At 39.3% G+C, this 10,576-nt stretch overlaps 1 protein-coding gene across 1 annotated transcript; it reads left to right on the top strand.

The window, feature by feature from the left end:
- Nucleotides 1-2,860: 2,860 nt before the first annotated feature.
- LOC122032886 (mitogen-activated protein kinase kinase 5-like) lies at nucleotides 2,861-4,324 on the top strand. Its single transcript, XM_042592201.1, has one exon. The coding sequence runs from the start codon at nucleotides 3,043-3,045 to the stop codon at nucleotides 4,072-4,074; it is 1,032 nt and encodes a 343-aa protein (XP_042448135.1). The 5' UTR covers nucleotides 2,861-3,042; the 3' UTR covers nucleotides 4,075-4,324.
- Nucleotides 4,325-10,576: the final 6,252 nt, after the last annotated feature.

Below are 10,576 nucleotides of genomic sequence, written 5' to 3' on the forward strand. Positions count from 1 at the left end.
AGGACTCTAAGACTTCACCTCCTTCTTCCTCTTGCACTTGTTCTTTTCGGCGATTAATTTAAAGAAGAGTAACCTTACTCTAAAACCACTTGATAGGACATATAGAAAACTAGAAGGGGGAGGGGGTGAATAATTTCACTCACTTCTTTGAAAATGATTTGCAGTAGAAAATTTGAAGTAGTACTAAGACTTTCGATTTATTTAATCTCCACCTCAGCAGGTAACTAATTCAAGAATCCAGCTCTTACTATCTCATTTATTATGAAATTCCTCATTTTTTAAAACTTTATTAGAGACAGAAAAATCTCATACAATTAGTACTTTTCGTCATCCAACATCTAGTTAAGAATTTATAAAATAAATATCCGGTCTTTTTTTACCTACTTAATTATTTTTACATATTATTAATTATCGAAATTTAAATTCAAGTCAACTTAAATTTAGTTAAACTGATGCACCTCGACCGGTTGACAATTACACAAATAAAGTTATTGTCCTTAATATCTTTCTCGAATGGTCGAAAGGCGACTCTTATAGATAAACATTTAAAATGATTACGATGAGTCGTAGAGTTGAATCCTCTAAAAATCTAACCATAACTCTTCATGTAGCCCAATCTTGTTGGATACATCCAACGAGAGGAAGACTGCTCCCTTCAAATGGTTGACTGGCTGTTTCACCACGACACAATATTTTCCTCAAAAGTCAAGAATCTTCCACTAGATTCTGTCATCACATATGCATGGTCAACTCAAATGCAACATCAGAGGTCATGGCCACCGGGACTAGCTTGGAAACAGTCAGCTGTTCGAGACACATGGACTGAGTCAAGTAAACCATGCATCAGTTTGAGTTTTGCCATGTCACCTGATGGTGTTTGGGTGGGTTGACTTTGGATCTTTCGGCTCATATAACTCAAAATTTAGGGTCCTTTTCACTTCCCTTTGACTTTATGCACCCCTAGCTCTCTGACTTGCAAAGCATACTCCCATCGCTACCTACTCGCTCTCAATTTTCTATGGGTTGTGCTACTAAATTTAGAAGAAGAAAAAAAATAAAATAAACCGATCGAATCTACTCAAAATTCTGTTCGATCTAACACTTGTCCAGGCAGTAAAATTTACGGAGTTGACCAATAACTGCCTCATATGGTTGACCGGATTTTGTTTGGTCGGTTGACCTGGTGATCAAGTGCCCTATTTGAACGGGTAAAAAATGGCACAAGAGTTTGACCTAGTCTTCTAAACCCACACCATAAGCCAAACTGATAGTTTATTAATCAAGTTCAAGTATCTTACTAGGAATCGGACCTTACTAACTCTTAATTAATTTTGTAAACTTCAAAATTAAATTATGTTAGTTTTTTTTTCTTTTCATATTGAAAATAACTTTAAGATTTATTAGTAATTTTTGTAAAAATATCAATAAGATATAGAGTTCAAGACTCAACTGCAATGTATGATTGATAACACTATGAATAAAAAAGTTTTTATAAATATCTTGGGCTGACAACGTTAGAAAATATATTTTTCTTAATTTTTTTTACTAAGATCAAGTATAATATTAAATTAATTTTTTTTTATAAGTAAAAGTCCATTATAATAACTTCCTGTTGGCCGTCTTTCTAAAATTATATATAATCTTTGTTCTTATAAAATTTATGTGAATTCATATATTATATTACGCACCACACCTAACACACATATATATATTTACCAAAGATTAAAAAAAAATTAAATTTATAAAAGAATAATACTCGAACTATAATAAAATTAGTTGTTGTCGAATAGTTTAACAACTATATCCCCCAACTAATCTCTTCATCAATGATCCAATGTCAACTCTTATCGAGATCGATCTCGAGGTATTACTCTCCTTGATACGAAGACGTCGGCAACAACACCACCAGACAATTTTACAAGTGTCGATTTCGTAGGCAATAGTTGCTTGCTTTCCAATGGACGCCTCAACCAATGCGGCTCCCATCCATATCATATGTTATCCTATCTAATTATTGTCATGGATCCTCCCTTATATTTAGTAAGGGTTTCCTTGACAATTTTACTTTGCTAGCATAGATTTATTATGAGTTTGATGATTATGTTTCCTATTTAAAGTTCTTTCCATCCAGAATGGAATCAAACGAGGAAATCAATCCTTTCTATGCACAAATCACATCCTCTCTTCCAAAATTCTCGTATCCTTCGTGTCCTCTCGTCGATCGGACAGGCATGACATCCTCATGATATACACTACATTCTTGAGATATGATCTAGTTTGTCCGATCGACGAAAAGACACGAGGATACGAAAATCTTAAGATAGAGGATATGATCTCTTTTATGTAGGGATGGATCCACGAATTAAAAAAAAAAAAACCCATATATATATATATATATATATATAGATGATTATAATTTTTAATTATACTATTAAAGATACAATTGAACATTTTAAGTCCAGCTGGACTACACTAGAGTTTAGGATAGTCCTACTTAAGATTTATCGTTAGTATATATAGATTATCCTATTCAAAAATTTTATTCTAAATCTTTACATCAACTATTCTATATATTTTCAAAATTTTATATAATGATTTTCATCCCTTAAACATTATAAAAGAACAAGAAAAAAAATAGAAAAATTGATATAAGGTATAATGAAAAATAGATATTGAAATTTAATAAAATAATTTTTTTTACCCTAAATTATATATTTTGGATAAAAAAAATTGAATATAAATGTTCTTAAGCAGGTCAGAAGCCGATCTTTAACTATTTGAGAAGGGTGAAATTAGTCATCTCACTAATAAAAAAAGATTTAGGAGGACGAAGGTAATAAAAAAAATTGCAAAAAGAAAAAGAAAGGCCTTATTATTTCCCTTTTGTTTTTTTACTTGTTCAGTGGGTTCTAAGAACACTACATATATTCATTAAACCCCTCGACAAAGTTTGAAATTAGCAACCAGCCCCTTTCTATAATGGGGCGATCACTATAAAATGACGGGTCTTGTTATCTCCCACAAATCTCGTCTAAAGTAGTCATGCGGCCCGGTTCGGAATCGGCCCGCTCCCCACAGCCGAGTAAAGGCGGCCCGCCGATGCGCCCTCGCCGCCGGCAGAACCTCACCCTCCCCCTTCCTCTCCCTCTCCCCGTCCCACAGCGCGAGCCCTCCTCTCTGGCCGTCCCCCTCCCCCTGCCCCCGCCCTCAGTCTCCTCCCCTGTCCCTGCCCTGACAGATCTAGAGCGCATCAGCCGCGTCGGCAGCGGCGCAGGCGGTACCGTCTGGCTCACCCGCCACCGCACCACCGGCCGTCTCTACGCCCTCAAGGTCATCCACGGCCACCACGACGAAGAGGTCCGCCGCCAGATGCGCCGCGAGATCCAGATCCTCCGCGCCGCCGACAGCCCCTCCGTTGTGCGCTGCCACGGCTTCTATGACTGCGGCGGCGAGATCTATATTCTTCTCGAGTATATGGACGGCGGATCCCTCGAGGGCCGCCGCTTTTCCTCCGAGGCCCAGCTGGCCGACGTCGCGCGGCAGGTACTCTCGGGTCTCGCGTACCTCCACCGCTGCCGGATCGTGCACCGCGACATCAAGCCGTCGAACCTACTCGTCAACGCCCGCGGCGAGGTCAAGATCGCCGACTTCGGAGTGGGGCGGATCCTAGCCAAGACGATGGATCCCTGCAAATCCGCTGTGGGAACGATCGCCTACATGAGCCCCGAGCGGATCAACACCGACCTCAACGAGGGCTCCTACGACGGCCGCGCCGGCGACATCTGGAGCTTCGGAGTGAGCATCCTCGAGTTCTACCTTGGTCGATTTCCCTTCGGGGACCGACTGGGGAGGCAGGGTGATTGGGCCAGCCTCATGATGGCGATCTGCTACGCGGCGCTACCCGAGGCACCATCCACCGCCTCTCCGGAGTTCCGTAACTTCATCGGTTCGTGCCTACAGAGGGAGCCTGGTCGGAGGCTCACGGCGGAGCATCTCCTCCGCCACCCCTTCCTCGCCCAGGCGGCGCCGCTGATCCCCGACCTATCGTCCCTGAGACTTGGTCAGCAAGAATAAGACGCTTTTCCATTTTTTCACAAATCACCCTCGTATTATAACAATTCGAAGTGACCATTCGCTACCCTCATATTTCTCCATTTACTTCTTGATTCTTTACTGTAAACACCCTGAATTTGCACAAATCCAAGGCGCGGCGGAGTATTAAAGCTTCTAAAAGCAATTTTCTATTTCAATTTTTTCCCTTTTTCACATAAATTTTGTATTAAATTTGATGTTAGGTTTAGTAGCTTAAACAACTTATGAATAATTTATATGTGCTAATTATTAATATTCATGAATAATTTATATGTGCTAATTATTAATACTCCTACAAATACATAGCAAGAGGTTAGAATGAGCATCGAGTTGGACTCGACGTCACCACTCCGAAGCTCAAATTAGCACAGAGCTCAAGTCAGTGAAAGGTTAAAGTTTTAGAGAAGTATAAGAGCCTAAAAAGTTACGTTAACATACTTGTGCTTGCAGGGCGGGCGACCTTTATAAAGATGTAATTGTGTCCTCATGTTATCTATGTGTTTCGAGATGAACGCTTACGTTGCTCACGTCCTCAGGAAGAAATAGCTTCATTATCCACATTTTCCGGGATAAACGTCTACAGTACCCATGTCCTCCGGGAAGGAACAATTACATTGTATATGTCTCCTGGGAGGAACGATTGAACGAGCCATGTAGTATGTGAGTCATGCTAGAGAGAGTTAGGTGATCGGGCCATGTAGTATGTGAGTCATGCTAGAGGGAGTTAGGCGACCAGGCTGAGGGAGTTTGGGGTTGAGGGAGTTGAGTAGCCGAACTAAGGAAATTAGGTGATCGAGCTGAGGGAGTCGGGTAGTCGAGCTGAGGGAGTTAGGTGATCAAGCTAAGGGAGTTAGGTGTTGGGGGAATCGAGTAGCCAAGCTAAGGGAGTTAGGTGACCAGACTAAGAGAGTCGGATAACTAAGCTTAGGGAATCTGGTGTGTCACTTTGTCCAAGGTTGACTTTTTGCCCCCTTAACGCACAACTCTGCTTGAACTTTGACCAAGGGCTTGACTGCTTTACGGGGTAATTGTCATTTTTCATTTATATGGAATACCCCTCACACCCCGAGTCTTCCATTACTTCTTCTATTCAAAGAAGATGTATGTCAGGGTCTTCTACTTTGCAACGAGACCTTCCTATAGCTTCCTAGTGGTCGTGTCTGTTTCCTTTGAGGAGTTAGTGGAACTACTAAAAATAAGTAGAAAAGTCACCGACCTCAGGGGCCATGTTGATTACATGTTGATTATTCGTAATATTCCGTTTGTGTCTAGATCATTGTCTCTAACTATCTTTCCTATGCCTATTTGCTTTGATTACATTCTGTTTTACTTTTGTGATCTCTCTGGATTCCCTCTCTCTCTCACCCTCTCGTTTCTTTTTCACATTTAAATTTTGATTTGTGATTGTGACAACCAACACTTTTGATTTGGTCTAGACTATTAAGTTTGATTGATAAGTTAGTACTCGATCCTTAGTCCCTGTGGATTCGATCATGTTATTATTACTTGACGATATTTCCGTGCACTTGCGGATTTGCCACATATAAAAAAAATCGAGTGGTATTGTACCAACTTCGAACAATTAAAAAAATAAAAGATTTATCAGAAAAGGTGATTGCACAAATTTTGGCTTAATACAAAAGGCTAAAAATGAAAAATCAAAAAACTTTTGCTCAAATGGTGGTTGCACTAATTCAGAGTGACTCTAACTTTGATACCAACTGTAAGATTGCATAGAACGTGAGAGAGGGTGAATGAATCATGTTTTAAAAATTTTCTTTTTCAATTTGAAAATGAGTGCATAACATAAGAAAAAAGAATAAGAAAAAGAATCAAAGAAATTAGAACACGATTGATTTTACTTGATTCAGAATCTTAGATGACTCCTATTCTAAGACCCTAGCCCTTTTGGACGTATCCAATGGGTAATCCACTAAACAATCGAATCTCGCTTACAAAAGAAGAAAATGTAACACTTTATTATGCAAGAATAATAGTATTTAACCAAAAATAATGTTACCAACACTTACAAAGTGTGAAGAGTAGAGCTCGAGGTTGGTGTTGCTATAACCATAGGAATTGGACATAGCAGTATTACAGCAAAGTAGAAGCATGAAGATGGTGCAACAGTAGGAGCTTTGAAACTTATTTGAAAGTTGTAATTAAAGAGCTGGCTAAATCTTCCTTATATAGGTCATTAGAGGTGTCTCCAATGCCCACCAAGATGCCTCCATCAAATTTGAATATGATCCCTGAGTTTTGCCATTTATTCATTTGGAGGTGCCTCCAGCCCTTCAACCCAATGCACCTCTAGTAACTAGAGGCACCTTTAGTACTGAAACATTATCCTCATAGTTTATCTGCTCTAGGGTACCTCCATCTATCCGAGGAGCCTCTAGCACCTCAATTGAGGCATCTCCAATCAGTTGAGGCTCCTCCAGTACTATTCATCCAAGGCTTATATTTTGCATTTAACTCTTGCAAAAGCGTGTTAGCCGAAATAACAAAATTCCCAACAAAATAAAGTTAACATATAATAAAATAAAATAAAATAAATAAATTTATGAATTAGATCCTTTGTTACTAAGATTATGACCTAGTCTTTGTCTCAATTTAAATTTTTAAAATGGATCTAAGTTAGACCAACACCTACAGTCCTACTAGGATTCATCCTCACTAAATCTCTTCTCCCGTTTCTTACCTCAAGTTACCATATGTAGACTTACTTGACATCTGACCCACTAGGTTTTCCTACTAGATGCCTCATCTAGACTTCAGCAGTTGTCAAGTCATGTAGACCCAACTGCAATTTTTGTCAAATATCAAATCCTCTCTTGACCTATTTAGGCTTCCTGTCAATTATCACGTCCTCATAATCTAATTGAACTTTATCTTGGTATCGAGGTCCTCTAGACCCGTCAAGTTCTTTAGCCTGCACACTTGATAAATATATTAGATCACACAGAATCTAATTTTAACCTCTTATCATATATCAAACCCTGAGTTTGATTATTAGTGCTAACTACACTAACAGTCCATCAACGGTTGATATGTCACCTCTATATTTTGTAGTTCAAAAGACATAACAATATAACAAAAGGTTCCATCTGAGGTGATGAAACTGACTTTCTCTTAATCTTCAATGATTAGAGGGATTTGGTGGTAACCCTGATATACATCCAGTATGCATATGAGTTCGTAGCCCGAGATCAAATTAGTTGGTCAATTCGAGATATAGGGTGGCAATTCTTAGGGAAAGTTTTGTTGAAGTCTTGAAAGTCCACACAAACCCCCCACTTGCCACTGCACTTGGGAACCACCACCACATTCGCTAATCAGGTCGGTAAATGGACTTCCCAAATATGGCCGACCTCCAACAACTTTGTAATCTTAGCTCTAATTATCTTGTTTTATTCGGCTCTGAAGTGTCACTTTTTCTATCGGACCGACCTAGCATCTGGGTCGGTGTTGATTCGATGCTCCATGACCAAGGATGATACCCTGTGATCTCCTTAGCCGACCAAGCAAAGACATCTTGGTTGCAAAAGAGAAAAGTAATTACTTTTTACTTTAACTCAAGTGGGAGGTCAGTTGCCACCTGAGTAGTGCAGTTCGGATGCTCGGGCATAATGGATACTTCTGTTGGAACCCCAAGGTTATTTTGGTGTGATCAACAAGTTAAGTTAGGTCCTGCGTTATTTCTAACCTGGTGTCTAAGTGTGCAGGAGCTTAGGAGCACAGATACTCGAGCGGAAGACGCAGCTAGCGAGAAGGACGACACGTGGTGCGTCCGAGGGACGAGGTGCTGCGGAAGAGTACCCCGGTGGACGAGAAGGAAGCGTGCGGTGGTTCCGAGGGACGAAAGCCGGAGCGGAAGATTGCCCGGGGAGCAAGAGACGCAGCTAGCGAGAAGGTCGGCAAGGGGTGCGACCAAGGGACGAAGACTGCGGATGAGTACGCTGGTGGACGAGAAGGAAACATGCGCCGATTCCGAGGGATGAGAAGCCGGAGCGGAAGGCAGCTCGAGAGGACCGGAAGTTGGGTTCGGGTGAGCCCTATTCCAGATGACAGAGATCACCCAAGTAAGTGGATCCGGAGCGGAAGACCCAGACCGAGGCGGGACTGAAACGAAGCAGAGGTCCCGGATGAAAAAGTCAACTCTGTTGACTTACGGGGTCCGGGGCGCCCGGACTAGTAAAGTTGACCAGATCGAGATTTATCTCGATCTGAACGTTGGGGTATAAATTTTATCCCCCAGGGTGCCCGGAACCCTTCCAGGCGCCCCGACCAAGGCTATAAATATATACTTGGTCCAGAAGCTTTTCAACGAACTCATTACTTGTAATTCCAATGCTTGTGCGCTTTAGTTTAGAGTTAAGCTTCTATTTTCTGCGCTTCATTGCTGTACGAGGCTTCTCCGCCCGAAGGAGATTTTTTAGTGAGCTTGATCTTCCTTGGATTAACAACCACATCGGTTGTAACCAAGTAAATAGTTTGCACCTCATTTTTTTTCTTTATGCTTTTAATTTATAGGCTTATCTTATATATATAAGTGTTAGCTTAAAGAGTTCGAGGAGGGTTTGTCTTTTTGTGTTTGCAGGATATCCAACCCCCTCCTAGCCGGCCGCAACGGTCCAACAAGTGGTATCAGAGCCGAGACGCCTCAGAAGGACTAACCGCCGTCTGAAGCAACAAAACGATGACCGGAGCTAGCGAATATCCACCAACATTCAAAGGGGAGTTTTCTTCATGGAAGAAACAAATGGAGGTATACCTTAACTCAGACCTTGGTATTTCTTTAATTTTAAAATCTGGTTATGAAGAACCGAAGTACATGAACGGAGAAAGACTCGATCTACGTCTCTGGAAAAAAAAGCAACGTAACTAATCGATGGCAAACGGACGGGCAGAATTTCATCTCCTAACCGTGATACCAAATGAAGATCTCAAAAGAATCGGCGAATACAACAGCTCAAAAGAACTTTGGGAAAAGTTCTTAAAACTCTACGAAGAACTGATTGAAGCCGCCCCCTCAATAGACATTGAGCCGTCATCAGAATCCGAGACAAAAGAAATTACCGAGACAACCCCAACAGCCGAAGTACATCCCGAGATCGATGAAGGGGGAGAATTTTTGAAAGAAAGTAATTCAACAGGGGGAGAACCAACGACCGACGAGGTAAGTAAGGTATGGACTCGAACCTCTGAACAACTGGTTCAATTAATCAAATTACCTGAAGATTTTTGTGAATAAAAAATTGAATCATCGAAAGAATTTTTCAAATTATAAAATGTTTTGACGAAAGATTCTTGCGAATCACAAAGTATTTTTTCGAAAACTTTTTCCAGATCTAAATATTTTTCCGAATTACAAATTATCTCGTTGAAAGAGTTTTTCGAATTGCAAAATGATTTGACAAAAGATTCTTGCAAGTTGCAAAATATTTGGTCAAACGAATCTTGCAAATTACGAAACATTTTTTCGAACAAAGTTTGCAAATTAGAGAGATTATCGAAAGAGCTTTTCAGATTATAAAATCTTCTGTCGAATAAATTACGAAATATTTTTTCGAACAAAGTTTGCAAATTAGAGATATTATCGAAATAGTTTCTCGGAGTAGTAAATATATTATCCACAGATTGTTGCAAATTAAAATTTATGTTGTCAAAATACTTTTGCAAATTACAAAATATTTTGTCGAACAAAGTTTGCAAATCAGAAGTATTGTCGAAAAACTTTATCAAGTTTATATTATCGAAATATCTTTGCGAATTAGGAATTTAAAATACAATAGAAAATGACATGTTACAATTTGCACAAATTTCTACATGTTCAAAGTTTCTAGCTTCAAAGTTAAGAAATCATGATAAATTAAAATGGAAATTTAAAATTTTCTAATAAAAGCATTAGAATATATAAATAAATAAATGCATAGAAAATTTCTTTTAATATTATAAATTCTCTTAAATTTTCTTGCATAAATTTTTCGGTTTAGAAAGTTTTTTATTGATGACGAATACTTAGAAATTTTTTTTTCAAAAGTTATTTCTTGACTTAGAAATTTGTCTTGACTTAGTAATATTTTTCCAGAAAATCATTGAAATATATTTTTTTTCTAAGTATCAACCCTTAGATTTTTCTCGCAACCCCAAATTTTTATGTGATCAAAGAGGGAGAAGAAAAAGTATAAGTCTAGGGGGAGATAGAAAAATTGAAAATTAAATTTTTTGAAATTAAAATTTTCTATCTTGTTGCACGTTATTGAAAAATTGAAAATTGAACATTGTTTAATTTTTCATATCTATTTTTGACTCTAGCTTAACTTGGGTTGATCACATCAAAAAGGGGGAAATTGTTGGAACCCCAATGTTGTTTTGGTGTGATCAACAAGTTAAGTTAGGTCCTGGGTTATTTCTAACCTGGTGTCTAAGTGTGCAGGAGCATAGGAGCACAGATACTCGAGCGGAAGACGCAGCTAGTGAG

This window comes from Zingiber officinale, chromosome 11A (assembly GCF_018446385.1).
Source record: "Zingiber officinale cultivar Zhangliang chromosome 11A, Zo_v1.1, whole genome shotgun sequence".
Lineage (NCBI taxonomy): Eukaryota > Viridiplantae > Streptophyta > Magnoliopsida > Zingiberales > Zingiberaceae > Zingiber > Zingiber officinale.